Source organism: Notamacropus eugenii, chromosome 2 (assembly GCF_028372415.1).
Source record: "Notamacropus eugenii isolate mMacEug1 chromosome 2, mMacEug1.pri_v2, whole genome shotgun sequence".
Taxonomy (NCBI): domain Eukaryota; kingdom Metazoa; phylum Chordata; class Mammalia; order Diprotodontia; family Macropodidae; genus Notamacropus; species Notamacropus eugenii.
The window spans coordinates 26540401-26558084 of NC_092873.1; the positions used below are offsets into that span (position 1 = coordinate 26540401).

At 52.9% G+C, this 17684-nt stretch overlaps 1 protein-coding gene across 2 annotated transcripts in view; it reads right to left on the reverse strand.

The window, feature by feature from the left end:
• BRSK2 (BR serine/threonine kinase 2) overlaps window positions 1–17684 on the reverse strand; it is a 155254-nt gene that overhangs the window by 61521 nt on the left and 76049 nt on the right. For both annotated transcript variants that reach the window (XM_072639514.1, XM_072639515.1), the window contains exons 2-3: window positions 14752–14846; window positions 2161–2246 (exon numbers count right to left, since the gene is read on the reverse strand). In XM_072639514.1, coding sequence (XP_072495615.1) covers window positions 2161–2246; window positions 14752–14846 — 181 coding nt within the window. The remainder of the gene's footprint in view (window positions 1–2160; window positions 2247–14751; window positions 14847–17684) is intronic.

The window sequence follows — 17684 nt, forward strand, 5'->3', positions numbered from 1 at the left end:
TGGCTGAGAAGTATGAGACATCAGCTTGTCCTTCCAACATGCTCACGTTCAGGTCTGGTGGCCCAGGGACTATTGTTTAGTGGTAGATGCAGTGGGCCTGGTGGGGGCCTTAGGATTGCCCTCCTGATGGTGACTTCTGCCTCTGGGGACCATAGAAGGCTCCTGATGGGCCATCCTTCTCTCAGGGGGCAGCCTTCCTAGTCTTTGGCCCAACACAAACGATATGGGGAACACACCCTGTTTAGAGTAGTCAATTCTCCTGGGGAGCACCTGGAATACTTAACCAAGAGGACCTAGCTGAGACTTGTTTCCATGGAGATCTAGGCTGACCCTCGAGATAGGGAAGAGACTGGGGGGCTAGAGGTTCCTTAGCTTTGAAGACCCTGGTCTTAAGGGGCAGGGAGGGTATCCTGGGCACTGGGAGCACCAGAAAATACTAGAAGCCAGTGGGTCTGAGATAATGTTCTCATTGTCCAGAATGGTCAGTGCAGAGATGGCCAGTGGAATGTTGGGGCTGGGGAGACTAGGAGGTGCTAAAATAACCTCCTCTCCTTCTGCCCCTAACTCCCTTCATCTTTCCCTCCCTCCCTCCCTCCCTCCCTCCCTCCCTCCCTTCCTTCCTTCCTTCCTTCCTTCCTTCCTTCCTTCCTTCCTTCCTTCCTTCCTTCCTTCCTTCCTTCCTTCATCTCTCCCTTCCTTAACCAGGATGGGCCAGGGCCATGGGAGGATTCTTTGGGGGCTGTGGGGCAGCTGGACAGACTTTGTGAGACAGTCCTTGCTAGGGGAAGGAGACAAGAAGCAGAGAAGCCTTCAAGGGCTCTCACAGATGATGTATTGCCAGGGCCGGAGGGGCTTTGTTCTGTGTTGACAGCATCAGCTGAGCTTGCAAGCTGCCTGGGACCCTCTCTTCTCACAGATTCTGAACCCTGTAGCCTGACCCCAGCCCTCATCCCTGACTGTCTCTTCTAGGACCTGGGATCCCTTCTCCCCTGGCTGACTCCTGCCCTTCTCCTTCCAGATTTCATTGGTTAGCCAGAGGCAGAAAGCACTCCTGGAAAATAACCCCCAAAGTCAAGAGTGGGGGAGCTGGGCTCTCTGTCTAGCCGTATCTGGGGCCTAAGGAAGCAGAGGCCAAGAGGCCAAGGCCTTCTCCCTACTCCCCACTCCCCTCAGCCTTAAGACAGTGCCTGGGGGCCTGTGTCTCACACCAACAAAGTGGGACCCAGCCTTGATGTGACTGGCAAGGAAGGGCTGGACCCATGGACAGATGAATGCCAGTGGGACAGTCTGAAGGCTCAAGGTCAGCTCTGACACTGGCAGCAGACAACCCTGGGCATGCATGCACCCACTGAGGCAGACAAAGAAGGGAAGGCAGTGCCTCATGTCCCAGGGAGTGAGGAAGAGGGAGAGTTCCCGTCCTAATTGAATCCTTGGACTCCCATGCATGGCTCTTTGCCTCCCATGGCATTCTTGGCTTTAGACTGACTCTCAATTCTTTCCTGTCTCTCAGGATCTTTGGGGGCCATGAGCCCTGTAGGAAAGGCAGGCTGGGGCTGAATCTTCCCCAGTTTTGGGATGCAGCAGCCTCTCTTTGGTTACCAAAGAATCTCCCTGGCCCCTGGGAGCCTGTGATCATCACCCAAGGACTGAGGTACTCCCACCCCCATATAAATCAGACCTACTAAAGGAGGGGAATGAGGCTCAGTCCCTGCCTAGGAAGGCCCGACAGCCTACCCTTCCAAAAGGTTCAGCCAGAGGCCTTGCTGACCAACAGAATAAAACTCAGGGGGTAAGGGGCTTTCCAGGGATTCACTTGGGCATGAGTTCTACAGGTCACAGCTCTGGAGACCCAGTGGCCTACTAACTTCTGGGGTCCCATGGTGGATGGAGGGCCTGTCCACCCTGGGGAAGCTCTGAGCAGACCCACTGTGACCTGGGGAGTAGGTCAGGGCAAAGGCAGGGGAAGTGATCCACTCCATCCATGTCTTCAGCCCAAAGACTCCCCCACCCCTCATATACCACCTTCCTCAACTAAAAGGTGAACCTCTCACCTGTTCTTCTGGCTCATGAAAGGCTTGGCTCCACCCAGCCCCTACCTAGCCCCGCCCAGCCCCCCACCCAGCTCCACCTGCCCCAGCTCCTGGACCCAGTAATACCTACAAATATTTTTTATTTTCATAAACGTCGTGCAGCTTTAAAACATGCGGGTGTTCTATGAGCTTCAGGATGGCGATCTCCCGCTCCACCTGGACAGAGGAGATAGAGAGAGGGAAGCCCATTAGTGCATCACATGGCCTCTGTTAGCCCAGAGCATACCTAGAGAGGTGCCTTGGCTGGACCTCTGCACTGCTCCCACCTGGGCCCATTCATTCATTCACACACTGGGCCCTCCCTTCCTCCCTCCCTCCTTCCTTCCTTCCTTCCTTCCTTCCTTCCTTCCTTCCTTCCTTCCTTCCTTCCTTCCTTCCTTCCTTCCTTCCTTCCTTCCTTCCTTCTTTCCTTCCTTCCTTCCTTCCTTCCTTCCTTCCTTCCTTCCTTCCTTCCTTCCTTCTTTCCTTCCTTCCTTCCTTTCCTTCCTTTCTCCCTTCTCCTTTCCTACATTTTACTGATCTCAGCACTGAGTGGAGACACCGATGAGTGAGACCTACTGCTCCTTTAGAATGGTTGGGGATCAGATGTGGCCACAGAATTACCATCTGATGTGGAAGATGCATTGAACTATGAGGACAATATGATGGAGGGGGTCACCATTCACTTCACAAACTTGGCTGTTCTACAAGTGAGCCTAGAGCCTGCTCACCCCCTCCACCCACCCTCACTACATCAGGTCTTATCCCATCATAGGATTTGGAAGTGGAAGGGATCCAAGGGACTACCTGTCCAACCCCCTCTTTTTGCAAAGGAACAAGTAAACTTTCCACCCAGAAAGGGCAAGGCACTTCCCCAAATTCACAGAGCAAGTAAGAGGGCTGAGATTTGAACTCTTACCACTTGACTCTAATTCCCATGTTATGGCACCATTCTGGCCCCAGCCCAAATCCTGGATGGACTCATGGCACCATAAGAGAAACCAAGTCAGCCTTCCAGTCAACATGACATTGCTGAAGAGGAAACCAGGGGTCAAGCTAGATGATCGGTCAGATGCCTCAGTCCTGGACCAAAGAGGAGGATCATGCAAAGGCAGATGAGGTGGTCCTCCTCTCCTCTGCTCCCCCAGGGCCCTCACTTTGCCCCATCATAGAGAGATGGTGGCTAATGGAGAGGGAGGCCAGACAGGGAGCACATCATCTCCAGGGGTAGCCTCTTGGTGACTTCCCCACTGCCACTGGTCCTAGCCTTTGGGGCTAAGCAGAGAGGGACTAAGCCTCCTTTGATAGGTCAGCCTTCAGACATTTGAGCTCAGCTCTCATGGCTTCCCCTCCCCAGGATGAACATCCTAAATTTCCTCAGGGGTCCTCATGTATCCCGATCTTCATGTTCTTCCGTCCCCTGGACACTCTCCAGGTCATCACTAGCTTTCCTAAATTGTATAGGCAGAGTATGAGCAAGGCTGAGGACAGAAGGACTCTTCCTGGCACTGAATAGATATATGATGCCAACTCCAAGGGTCAGTGGGCAGATGGCTAGTGGGGAAGAGATAGGGCAGAACTTGGCAAACAAGACACCAATGGGAACCTCTGACATTTGAGAGTCTGAAGCCAGTCCTATCCACCCACCATTCAAGGTCATTCCAATTAGGTAAGAGCCTTGTGTGGCAGTAGGGCTTGAGGGGCAGGAGAAGATAAAGTTCCCCACCCTTCTCCATCAGTGGTCTTGTGCTACCATTTTCCTTGTTCTCCACGTTGTTCCCTTGAATTTGAGGGTCCAACAACCAATGGTCATCTCCACACCTTCCCCTCCCCCAAGCTTCGCCTAGCACCATCCTGTCTGCCAAAGTTTTATTAGAGGAACAAAAACTTAACAACTGCAACCTTGAAGATAAACAGACTAAACTCTCCCATAAAAGAGAAAATGTTGGGATGGGGATTAAAAGAGAGAGGCCAACAATTTGGGACATCCAAGAAACACACTTAAAGCATAAAGACACATACAGCGCAAACAAGAGGATCCTATGCAAGGGAGGCAAAGCTCTTGGCCAGTCTGAGAAAAGGTACCAGAGGTGGAGGACTGGCCCGAGTTCTCAGTTCAGTGTTTCCAAGGAAAATTGATACAACAATGGTCCACAACTCTGGGAGCCAAGGCCAAGCAGAGACTCAGTGGTTTGGGCAGAAGAAGCCTGGGTCCCAGAGAGGTTGGGGGACCCTGAGGTGTGCAACTGGGGCTCTAGGCAGCCGTAACTCTCCTTCTGGGATGTTCTCCTTCCCAGTACTGACTGAAGCTGGATTTCTCCAGGGCTGGTGAGCAAGAGCTGTCTTTGCACAATACCTTGATCTTCATGAGGGAGCATAGGTGGTTCTGAATGGTTCCTTCTAGCTCCATGATTTTTTTTCTTCTAGATGCTATGGGATTATGTAGCCTGTAGCAGGGCCTCCCAGGGGTGCAAGATGTCCAGAAGTTGGCAAAGATGGAACTGCCTTCCTAGCATCCAGACAGCTCCTGACTTGGAAGGGTAGGTACTCTCACCCTTAACCTGGAGATCAGGGATTTCTTGAACAAAAGTTTTGAAGAAGTGGTTTGGGAGCAGTCCACATCAGCCTCCAAATGGATTCAGGCCCCTTGGTTGAATGAAACTGATCCAGCAGAGAGGAGAACTGGAGGGAATGGGCCCTGGACGCTCCAACCCCAGGCCTGGTGCCTGGCTCAAGCTAGCTCCATTGGCCCTTGGCTGGCCATTTAGGCTCCAAATGAAGCCTTATCTAAGATCTGAAAATTTCAGGGACTCCCACCTCCACCTCTACCTACTTGTGGCTACACAGCCTTTCTCCAGCTCACTGCTGCCCCTGCATATATTAGATGGTTGGGTGCTATCACAGACCTCCGGGAGACCCCTTGGGCAAGGGGAGAGCTTGTGGGGGTTGGTCAGCTTGGAAATCCTGGAGGAGTGGGGCAGGCAGAGAAGAGACAACAGCCATATGGTGCCTCAGTTTCCTGTGTGTAAGTAAGAATAATAATCCCTGCACACCCTTTCCCCCTTTCCCCACCTCCAGAAGGCTATTGTTGAGGAGGGTCCTGGAAGCATCTAGGGCTGCTGTTCTGATCTGGAGATTGGGCTCTCTAGATAACTGAGTCTCAGAAGCAGCCTGGGACACCCAGTCTAGGGAAGAGGGTTGGGGGGATGGCAGGCAAAGCATCTCCTAAATGGGAGAGAGGCCTCCAGAGTCAGGTTGGGGGGCAGGACAAGAGATCCAGAAATACAGGATGAAGAATGCTTTGGAGGCATCACAAGTGCTCACATCCTGGAGTCAACTAGATTTCAAGGCAGAGGAGGAGGCTGGGATGGGGTCTGGGCTGCCAGCCCAGGATGGGTCCTAGGCACCTTCCTCTGAAACCGCCCTGCTTGCTGTAGCCAGGACATTGCTATCCACCATTGCTTCTTGGATGGGAACCTTCTCACAGTCTGGACCTTCTGGATGGTGGTGGACAACAAACTGTAGGCGGTCTGGACCTCAGCAGCTGCATCCTCCCATGGAGGGGCCAGCTGGGCTGCTGGGCTCTACCGCCTGCTTATTTCCCCTTTCCATAAATAAGCCTCCGTGAGGCAGAAATGCTCCTGGTGGAGGGGGAAGGGTTGCTGCTGGTGAGAAAGTAGGCCAGCCCTATGGAGTGCACCCCAGAGGATGTAGTCTGAAGACTGTGGAAGCCAGGCCCTGGCATGAGGCAAACTGGATGCCCCATCCGGCTTGGCAGTTTTGCAGCATGGAGGCTTGCACAGGCCTGGGGACCCTCTGCCACACTGCCCCTAACCCCAGTCCACTCCTGAGCGATTCCTCTGCTGGCCCACAACAGAAGGTTCCAGGAGCAAAGGCGCAAGTCCACTCAGACCTGGAACAGACTGTGCAGTCTCTGGCCACATGGCTCACCAGCCTTGTCTCCTACCCAGCCACAGACACAGCACCCCAGGAAGCTGCAGCCCCAGTCCCACTGACCAGGTGTGTTCCAGAGGCAGCCAGCCTCCCCCCTGAGCAGGAGTTGCCCAGAGTGTTGATCCCCACGGACAAGGAGGGAAGAACTAGGACCAGCTGTCTCAAGATGACCCTTCTTCCTAGGTGAGCTTTCCCTTAGGGTCATTGCCCAAGACAAGGCTTTTGTCACCTCCTTACTGGCCTTCCTGCCTGATCTGCCCCTCTCCATCCAGATAACTTGGCAGTTGAGATAATCATACTAAGGTCTAAGTCTGACCACATCTCTCCTCTCCTTAAAAGTCTTCACCAGCTCCCACTGTCCTCTCCTTGCCCTCCCTGAAGGTCTTCTTCCACACTGTCCTGAGCCCCCTGCCCTTTTCTCTTTCAGTCATCTTATCAGCTCCTGAATTTAAACACTTGTCCTACGCAGATGACTATTACATGTCAGGTCGGTCATTTTCAGTCATGTCCAACTCTCCATGACCCCATTTGGGGTTTTCTTGGAGTGGTTTGCCATTTCCTTCTCTAGCCCATTTTACAGATGAGGAAACTGAGGCAAACAGGATGAAGTGAATTGCCCAGCCACATAACTAGGAAGTGTCTGTGGCTGGATTTGAATTCAGGCCCTGTGCTGCCCCTACATCTATACATCTGGTCCTAACCTCTCTCCTGCAGCCAATCGCACATCACCAACTTCTTTATCAGACCTTTACAGCAGGATGTCCCTCAGGCATCTCAAATTCACTGTATTTAAAATGTAAATCACTCTCTTGTTTCCCCTTCTGAATTCCCTGTTCTCTAGAGGGTACTCCCTTCCTCCCAGTCACCCACATTTGCTCACAACCTCAGAGTTCTCTTTGTGTACCCCATACAACCTGTCAGTCATTGGATTGTGCTGTTTGTACTCATCTCTCGTACTTAGCTCCTTCTCTCTTCTCAGACCCTCCCCACTTCTTACCTAGGGTGGGGCAACAGGTCTCTGACTGGCCTCTCTCTGCTTCCTGCTTGCATTGGACTCAGTCCTCCAGAGCACAGGTCTGACTGGGCCATTCCCTTACTTTCTAAACTTCACTGGCCCTCTTTTCCCTCCTGGACCCACTACAAGCTCTTCCATTTGGCATTAAGATCCATCACAGTCTGGCCCTGACTTCCTGTCATTCCCCTTCCTGTCTTCCATAGTCTGACGCTCCCATCTCCTTTGCAATGGCTATGTCCCATATCTGTTTACTTAAAGCCTCAGCTTGGGTTTCATCTTCTCCATGAAGCCCACCCTGATGTGCCCGGATGTGTCCCAGTGCTCCTTACAATGTCCTGCAGTGCCAAGTCTAGACTCAGCACAAGTAATGTCTGTGAGAGAAAGAAAGGAGCCACATTCCATGGTGCGGTACTTGGAGGCAGATGATGGGTTCAGATCCTGTCTGCCATTTACTTCCTCTGTGACCTTGGACAATTCACTCCCATTCTGTGGGGCTCTCTTGATGTCCCTATGACCCCCTTCACCATCCCTTTGGTACCAGGACCCTGACCTAGTTTTCTTTCCCTGAGCAGCCTGGGCTCCCTCAAAGGTCATCTGGAGGGAGAAGGGGTACATCACCTGAGAGGTCACCTTGCCCCTTGCCTTGCTCCTCCCTCTGCATAGTTTTTCTTTTTTAGCCACAAACTCCTACTGCGTATCTCCTGGTCTGGCCTCCTGGCCAAAGGCCATTCCTCCTCATCTTAATTCAACTGAAATAGTTCTAAAAGGACTAGACTGGGTCAGGGCACCATAATGACTCTTTGCAACCCTACTGGAAGCCACCAAGACCACTGGCTCACTGAGGAGTGCTAAGCCTCCGATAGTAGAGGGGCTATAAAAGTCTGAGGGTCTCCCCAAGCTGCATCTACTGGGACCAAGAGCCAGCAGTCAGACAGGCTCCTGACCAGGGCAGGGCTGAGGCCGATAGGAAAGGACTCCACACTCCCTTCCATCATCCTTGGTCTCTTTTCCTATATTCAGTCTGAGTTGGAAGGCAGTGTCCACACTCATTTCCCAGCCCCACAGCTGGGCTCACCATATGTGGCTCTGTTTCCAGTCCCTGTCTTTCTTGACCTTGGCCTTTGGTCCTGTCCGGAAGCCTGTCCTTCTGGCTCTCTCCTCCCCTTTCTTTCCAAGTCTCCTTTGCTGGGGCATCTTCTCTCTCCCAACCCCTAAGTGGGGGTATTCCCTAAGGCTCAGTCCTGGGCCTCTCCTTCAGTGATCTTATCAGCTCCCATGGGTTCAGTTCTGATTCCCAGATCTAGACCTGTGACCCTTTTCACTCCCACACCAACAACTGTCTGTTGGGCATTTCCCAGGAAGTCCCATGTCATCTCTAAGTGGACACATCAAAAACAGAGCTCCCCTTTCTTCCCCCAAAGTTCGCCTTTAACCATGAAGCTCCTCCCCACCCCTCCCCCATGCCCTCCCTCCCTATCACCTTGAGGTCCAAATAGCAAATTCTCTGTGTTCCTTTTAAAGCCCTCACAGCCTGGTCTGACTACACCCTTCTAGGCCCCAGGGACTCTGAGATCCAGGGATACTGGCTTCCTTCTTTTCCTTGGAACAAAAGACTCCATCTGGATTCTCAAACTTTTCCCAAGCTGCCCCCCCTAGAGTTCTCTCCACCCCCCTCTCTGCCTAAGCTCACATCCCACCTCACCCTTCCCACTGCCTTCCCTCTGCTATTATCTCTAGTAAGAGATCTCCCCTATATACTGTATGGATACCCCTTCCCGTACTCTCTCAGCTGAGACCCTGCCTCTCACTGCACTGAAAAAACACAATCCATTTCTGTGAGCTCTCTCTTGTGTCCTCCTCCTCATCTCCTATCTCCCAGGCTCCCCTATCTCCTCCCACCTGTCTGCCAGATGAGCTGGCCTGACTCCTGACCAGGGCTGCCCCCTCTCTTTTCCATCCTTACTTCTCTATTTCCCATCTGACTACTGTCTCCCCCTAGCCTCCAAGAGCCCTTCCTCATTTGGTCCTTCCACTTCCTTTACCTATGGTCTTAGTTCTCTTCTGGACTCTGTGGCTAAACCCCTAGAAAAGGCCATCTCCACTAGGGTCTCCCCCTTCTCTTGTCTCACCCCTTATAATCCAGCCTCCAGCCCCATCATTCCCCTTAAATCACTCTCTCCAAATACACTAGGGATCTCCTCACTGTTCAAACTAATGGTTGGTCTCAATCCTCATTCTTGACCTCTTTACAACCTCTACATTTGTCCCTGACATTCTCTTCTTTCCAGGTCTGCTCTCCTCCTCTCTCTCTGCCGGCTTCTCCTCCTTTTCCTTGGCTGGATCCTCCTCCAGATCATGCCCTCTAGCCACAGATGTCCTGGGGCTCTTTCCCCCATCCTCTTCTCTTCTCCCTCTTGACTACTTCCCGAGGGCATCTCATCAGCTCCTGTGGATTTAATCACCATCTCCATGTGGAGGATTCTCTAATTCACCTTCCTCCCCCATTTCCTCTGCTGATCTGTCATCTGGCATCTCCAACTGCCTTTCAGAGATCTTGAATCTGACGTCCAGTAGACATCTTACACTCAACGTGTTCAAAATGGAAACTTGTTTACCTTCCCCCTCAACGCTTCTCCCTTTCCTATTACTGCAGAGGGCACCTCATCCTCCCAATCCTCAGGCTCCCCACCAAGCATCTCTCACCACCCCCATCCAATGTGGTGCCAAGGCCTGTCCACTTAACTTTGAGACATCTCTCAAACAGAATATTTCTCCTTCTCTCCTGTGACACAATCCCGGTGTAGACCCTCCTCCCCTCTAACGTGGACTATGGCAGTAGCTGTGAAGGAGGGGGGGGGGCTGCCTGCCTCATCTCCCCCTCCAGCCCATCTCCCATTCAGCCACCAAAGGGATTTTCTGAAAGTGAAGGTCTGACCATGTCACTGCCCCCCCCCCCCCCATACACTCCAGTGGTTCTCTGTCACCTCCAGAATGAAGCATAAAGTGCTGTCTTTGGTCTTCAAAGCTTTTTAGAAACTTCCCCCTCCTCCTTTCTGGTCTCCTTACACCTCACCCTGGGCCACTTAACCTCCACCTCAGGTTTCTCTTTCTCTTTAAGTGATCCTGCAGGATTTTACACATGGGGAAACTAAGGCTCAGCAAGACCAAGTGACTTGCTCAAGGTCACAGAGCCAGGAAGTGTTTGAGACTGGATTTGAACTCAAGTCCTCCAGACTCCAGGCCAGTGCTCTGTCTACTGTGGCGCCCCCTGGCTGCCCCAATAGCTGTTTACTGGGAAATAAAAGCAAGGATATTTGAGGAAGGGGAGAGCCGGGGTCCCAGAGCTAGGAGGTGTCTGAGGCTAGATTTGAACTCCGGTCCTCCGGCCTCCAGGTCCAGCGCTCAGCGTACTATAGCGCTCCCAACCGGCATAAATGGCATTTGTTCCTAGCTTTTCCTTCCCGCTCCCCTCTTCCCTCCCCCCCCCCCCCCCCCCCGCTCCCCGCTCCGCACGCCCGCTGTCACTGACCACCCCCCACACCCTCTGGTTGTTCCGGGAGAGATAGAACTTTGGGGTCCTGGCATGAGATGGACCGGACATGTCCCTGCGTCTCTCTGAATCTCAGTTTCCCGTTATGTAACATGAAAGCAGACTCCCTTAGAACTCGGCCAGTTCTAGGTTCTTGGATCTTGGGACGTCTCTGCAGGGCCCAGAGCAGCCTTGGGGTGGGAGGAAAGGGGCGGCTGGTCACCGCCAGGCAGGGTCTGGGGCAGGGGGAGCCTTCTGAAGAAGGACGGAGCTTAGTGTCCCCTCTCTGAGCGGGAGCAGTAGGCATCAACGGGAGACCCCTTTGGACAGAGCGCACCAGGAGGAGGTGAAATCCCAGCTCTATGACTAGAGCCTAGATCCCAGCCTCGAAAGCCGGGACTAGATCCTCTGCGGGCTTTCAGACTGGCCCGGGGGCCTGCCTCTGCTGTGAGCACACTGGGAAGTGGGTTGGTGGAGGAAAGGAGACCAGGCAGAAATGATGCTCGAGGATGCAGCTGACCCAAATCCCAGCTCTCGGGCACCGAATTCCCCAGGATCGTGCGGAGAAAAGCGTTTTCAGCTCCCTCCCTCCCCTGGCTGGCTGGGGTTGGGAGGGTGTTTTTTTTTTAACTAATGCTGCATTGCAGACTTGAGGTTTCTGATGATTGTGCAGTGTTCTCTTTGGAGGGTGCCAGTCCCCCATGCCTGTGGGTGCCAGTAATGCCAGGGCCTGGCGGAGGCGGGGGAAGAGAGAGAGGCAGGAGCTGGGGCACCCAGAGCCTCGGGCATACTGACATTGCTAGGGCTTGGCTACTTCTCTTCTGGACACCCTTGGAAGAAAGGAGTGGAACACACACTCAGTAGGCTCCTGGGGGTGTGCTGGCAAGGATGTGGTCGGGGGGCTCTATTCACAAATGAGATAATATTTGTAAAACACTAGTGCTTACTAAATGCTTCTTCCCTCCATTAACCCCTCTGTTCAGTCTCAGGCTCTGGCCTCAAAGGCCCTTTGGTCCTCATGGGGCTGGAGAGGGCCAGAGGAAGGGCAGCTGGCCCAGGACTGTTCATGAGGCCCCCTGGGGACTGGGGCAGATCATGTGGGTAGCAGCCCCCAGACCCTCTCTTGGGGATCAGGCCCTTCCACACACTGGCCAGGTTCTGTCTGTGCTCAGAGACCCCTCAGGGTAGCCCCTCCCACACCACGATGGCTCATACATTTAGGGTGAAGACGCCCCTTCTCAGAGCTCTGGTCCTGCCCTCCACTCTGATCCCCAGATATGACAATCCTTCATATTCCTGATGACAGTTCCTATTCCCCCACCCCATAGTCTTTTCTTCTCCAAACTAAACATCCCAAGAGAACACAACAGAAAACACACAGAACGTTGTTCTGGCTGGCTGTCTTCCTCCCTCCCTCCCTTCCTTCCTTCCTTCCTTCCTTCCTTCCTTCCTTCCTTCCTTCCTTCCTTCCTTCCTTCCTTCCTTCCTTCCTTCCTTCCTTCCTTCCTTCCTTCCTTCCTTCCTTCCTTCCTTCCTTCCTTCCTTCCTTCCTTCCTCTTGTTGACAGACTGAGAAATTAGTGAGGGTCCAGAGAAGGGGATGAAGGTGGTGAAGGGCTTTGGAGTCATTCTATGAAGATCTGATGGACTTGGGGATGTTTCAGCTGAAGGGGAGAATATGGTGGCTCTACCTGAGCCTGTTCTGAATTGACCCATGACAGGGGAAAATTCTAAGGAGACAGATTTAGGGGTGAATTGGGGCATCTAAGAGGAAGTGGGCGCTTGGGAGAGGTAGTGAGCAGGGCCCCCTGGAGGTCTTCAGGTGCAACTGCAGGTCCACTTGTTGAGGAGGCTAGAGAGAGAGGTGACCAAGGTGCCCTCCAGCTCAGAGCTATTGAGTGACCACTGCCAAGACTGAGCAGAGTCACCCCGCACCCCAAGGGGCTCAGCCCCGAGTTTGCACAGGGATCTTAGCTCTCAGAGCCTGCTCCAGCATGTGGCACGCTCCTGGAGTCCCCTTGGCAGCTTCCCCTGAGGTGTGGCTGAAGTTTCCTTAACTGAGTTCAGCTGCTTCCTTTAAAAGGACTAGCTCCTGAAATATTAACGGGCTCCAGGCTCCCGTGATGGTTACGGAGCACTTTAGAGAAGGCCTCCGGAAGCCACTCAGAGCAGGGAGGATAAGCGATGTTGAACAGAAGGAAGAGTCTGTCACTAAGGGCCAGCCAGAGCCCAGGCAGCAGTGGCTGGGGAGGAGAGACAAGGGCCTTGGGTAAGCTTGTCCCCTCCCTTGAGTGACACTGGGTCTGTGTATGTGCCAGGCACCCTGCTAAGCACTGGGGATACAAAAAGAGGCCAATGACACCCCTGTCCTCGAGGAGCTCATGACCCAATGACAAAGAAGTGGCCCTCTTCCTGTCTGCTGCCTGCTCCTTCCATCTAGCTCCCCACTCAAGCCACCTTTGAGAAACGAACACATGGAGGAACATCTGTCCAGGGGCCAGGGTTTGACTTGGAGGCTCAAGATCATCAGGGCTGGACTGAGGGGCTCCAGAGGAGGTAAAGAAGTGAAGCTCAGCCTCTCCAGGGTTACTTACTGAGGCTCTAGAAGGCTGGAGAGTCCCTGGCCCACTGAGGGTTGAGGAGGAGGCTCCCCTTCCCTCTCCAGGGACCCTGGTATCTTTCTTCGGCCCCACAGAGGTCCCTAAAAGCACCAGGTGTTTTTTTCTCCAGCTTCCAGACTATTATGATCTGAGACACTGAGGCACTTTCTCAGGCAGCTCTCCCCAAACTGACCAGCAGCCCTGACTCTGGCCCTGGCTTTTCTGTGCAGGGATTCTCACCGACACCTGGGCTTCTCGGTCTGGTCTGGCTTGCGTAGGGGAGGGGCTGCCCCTTGGTGGCCCCAGTCAGCCTAGGCAGCCAGGTCACTGAGAAGGGGGCCAGGCGGATGCCCTGACCCCAGCACAAACATCTCACGAGTCCCTGGCCACCAGAAGGAAAGGTTCCTGCAAACATCCTCAACTTTTGTTGGTACATGACCTGAGTTAGAAATCAAAGTTTGCACAAGGCACAGCCATTGTGGTGGGAAAAGGCAGAAGGAAGCAAGCACTCATTAAGCACTTGATGTATGCCGACATTGGGCTAAGTACTTCACAACTACAATCTCATTTGATCTTCATGACTGCCCTGGGAGGGAGGGGCTGTTATCTCCATTTTATAATTGGGGAAACTGAGGAAGAGGAAGTTGAAGACCCTTGCCCAGGGTCACTCAGCTAGAAAATCTGAGACTAGGTGGGAGCCAGAAGGCAGAGTTAAACACCAAGGACTCAAACATGGCCCCAGGGACTGGAGGTACCATTGGCTATCCCAGTAGATGAGGAGTCAAGGCTTGGATGTGTTGATCTCGAGGGGCCAATGGCTCATCCAGGGGAATCTTGAGCATGCAACTGGAGATGAGGGTCTGGAGCTTGAGAAAGAGGTCTAGGCTGGGTCAGGGGATGGGGGGGGGGGGCCTCTCTGAAGTCCTCTGAAGAGGACGAAGGAGAGGAGAATATTGCCTGACAGACCCTGGGAACACCTGACCATGCATGTAGGAGAAGGAGGAGGGAGGAGGGGGAAGAGGGTGGGGAGGAGAGGGAGAGGGGAAGGAGGGGGAGCCATCCCAGTTGCTGGAGGATCTAAGAGAGGGAGCCATGATAGTACCTGCCTGGAAGTCTAGGAAAGAGAAGATGTCTAGGATAAGGACTTGGTGAGCTGAGGTGGCCTTTGTATGGACTGGCCTCAGTTCACCTGGCTGGGGCTTGCCTGTACAATGTCATTATCTGGAGCCTTCCCCCCCATTAGATTATGAGCAGCTTGAGGGCAGATACTGGTGTCTACCTTTCTTTGTATCTCTAGAGCTTACCATAGTTCCTTCCTATCACATAATAGGAGCTTTATAAATGCCTGTTGCCTTGACCTGAAGAAAGGAAGAAAGGCCCCTGGAGGCAGAGATGAGGGAGATCAGAGGTCCAGGCTCTACAGCTCTGACTCTTGTACTGACCACCCATTCCTGCCCACACTTGTCCCTCTGACTCCTGGCTGTATCCCTCACAACTTTCATGGACCCTGGAACCCTTGGGTAGCCTTAGTCAGGGGTGATACCATCTTGGGCCTTCTGCTCCCCGGGCCCAACCCAGCTCTTACCTTCATCAGCACTGACTCACTGAGCTTCTCTCGGTTGACAATTTTGATGGCAACTTTTTGGCATGTGACACAGTGAACCCCCAACTTCACAAGCCCTGTGGAGGGGAGAAGGGAAGGCAGCGGTTAAAGATGTCCCAGGCCTTGTACATCACCTTGTGCAGAGCCCCTTTCCCTGTTGTTTGGTATTGCTCTCTACCCCATCCCCATGGGATCAGAGATCGTAGATGGAACTGCAAGAGCCTTCAGAGAAAACTGAGGCCAGGGACAGGGAGCCCAAGGCCATCAAAGGAATGGTCAGATCCAGGACTTGGACCCAAGCACCAAGGACAGGTAGGTCCTAAGAACAGTCCTGACCTGCTCATCAGGAGACCTGAGTTTGAATCCCACCTCAGACATGAACTTGCTTCTCTCTGTGACCCTTAGGCTACTCATTTGTTGGGTGGAGATCACAGAACTAAGGTAAGGAAAGTGACTTATAAAAATCCCAGCACTCAGAAATGGAAGAGACCTCAGTTATTGTCATCACTGTCATCACTATCAGAAGCATCGTGATCATGGGTGTCCACCCCCCTCTGACCCTCAGCCTTTCCTCCTCCAGTCCCTCCTGGCTGCTCCTCTTCAGCCAGCCTTTGTCCCCTGGACCAACATGGCACCCAGAACTGAGACTTCCTTCTGGCTATCAGGTACCCCACCCCTCCACCCCCTTCTACCTCTTCCTCTGAAAACTCCTCTCAAATTAGCACCACCTTTGTCTCCTGAAATGGTGTTCTTGGGCTGCTCTGTCATTGCCCTCCCTAACACGGGACCTTGGGACTTCCCAGACCAGGTCACCACTCCCCACTCTGCTCAGCTTCAAAAACAGATTATAAGCTCCTTGGACTTAGATGGGCTTTGCTTGAATGTTCACAACCTCAGCTCTTAACATAGAGCTTAGTAAATGCCTCCCTTCCTCCCTTGTTTCCTTCCTTCCTTCTCTCCCCCATCTTTTCTCCCTCCCATTTTTTTTTAATCTTTGGCACATAAGAGATACTTAATAAATACTTGTCAGTTGAATGACTGATTGACTTCCACCTCACACTACTGGCTCAGATTAAGCTTGTGATCCACTGCCCCCTCCTCCCGTTTCACATAAAAGACAACTCTTTGTAGAAGCTCTTGAGATTGTCGATCTGAGCGCCAGGATCCAGAAGGGGAAGGGAGAAGAGGTGGGGGTGGGGTGGGAGAGCAAGAAAAACATCTATGGGCCTCTCTGGCAGGGAGCATTTGTTTGAGTCTCATGGGTGAGTGTGAAAGAGTGTGGGGAGGCAAGAGCCAGAGCAGGGCAAACTTGCAGCCCCAGCCCCCAGCTTTCCCTGGGAAGAGCATTCTAGCTCCTGCTGCAGACAGACGAATCCCTGGGGCCAGCTTCCCAGTTGCCTTTGATCTTGGTGCAGGATCCCTGTGATTTCAGGTCGGAGAAGCAGCAAAGAGCAGGAAAGAAGGGGCCGAGGGGAAGTGGAGGGGGAGAGGCAGGTGACATCTTTTCATTTATAATTCAAAGGGTCCACTAGATGAGAGGCAGGAGTCAGTGCTCAGCTCCAAGGACTCACTCCCTGGAAAAAGAAGGTCTGAGCTGTTGGGAGGGCCCTGTTTGGGTCAGTCACTCTATGTCCCAGGCAGGGCACTCAGAGGAGCTCTGACCATTGACCTGCCTAAAGCCAATGGAGCCAAGACACCGGGAGCTGGCTTCTGCACTTCTGTGGGGAGGGGCATACATACCTTCAGCCCTCCCAAGCATTCTAAGGCACTAATCCCTGAGAGGTAACCCACCCTGCCTCCTCCAGCTCTCTTCTCTCACAGACAGCACCCCAGATCAGCAGTGCCCTGGTCCCAGACTCTTTGTTTTGGGGGGTCTCTTTGAACTGTGAACCCTCAGAGGATGGAGGCCCTGCCTTCTTCCCCAGACTCCCTGTAACACCTGGGCCAGGGCCAGGGAGGGGGATGAGGGCTATAAATAGACATTCTGCAATTTCCTCTGGTTCCTTTCTGCATGGGCAGTAGTCCCAGATTTGTCTCTTATTACCTGTGTGACCTTAGGTTAGCTCCTTCCTCAGTCTCATCCTCAGTCTTCCCATCCATAAAATGAGGAGAATGAAGGTTTCCTCTAGTTCTAAACCTATCTTTTTATGACTGTATGGCTGCTGGACCTGACCAGTCTAGTTTGGGACTGGGGCTTGCAGGCAGATGGTCAGGATAATATTGTCCCTGTTGGGACAGAGAAAGAAAACAGGTGTGCTGTCCCCATGGACTAGGTCCTGAAGCACTGCCTGCATGCTTGGATCAAGCCAAGACTGAAGGGAAAAGAATCTGCAGCATTCCCTATCCAATGAAGAAATGACTTGGTCAGGGTGATGGGTTGGATACGATCACCTAAAACTACCTAAAAGACATTCATGGGGAAGAGGGAGAGGACTTGCTTAACTGATCTCAGAGAAGAAAACTAAGATCCTTCTCTCATCTCTGTTCACCTCCTCCAGAGTCTTCTTGCCAACTACCACTTCTTGGTAGCCCACAGCAGGGACAATGCCCCGAGGGAGCTTACTATCCTACTTCAGAACAACCCCAGGCTGACTTCAGTTTACCCCCTTCTCCACCTGGCCGCCCTCTCCCTCCCAACTCCAGTTCTGGAACCATGAACCAAGATCAAATCAACTTGTCATTGTTCATGGATGGAGTGTGTCAATCCACTCTTCTGTGGCCTCTCTCCACGATCCCAGGAAACAAGCAGTGGCTCCTCCAATTCTAAGTTCTTATGATAGGGCAGCTAGGTGGTGCAATGGATAAAGCATCAGTGCAGGAGTCAGGAGGACCTGAGTTCAAAAATCTCACCTGAGACACTTGACAACACTCACTAGCTGTGTGACCTTGGGCAAGTCACTTAACCCCAATTGCCT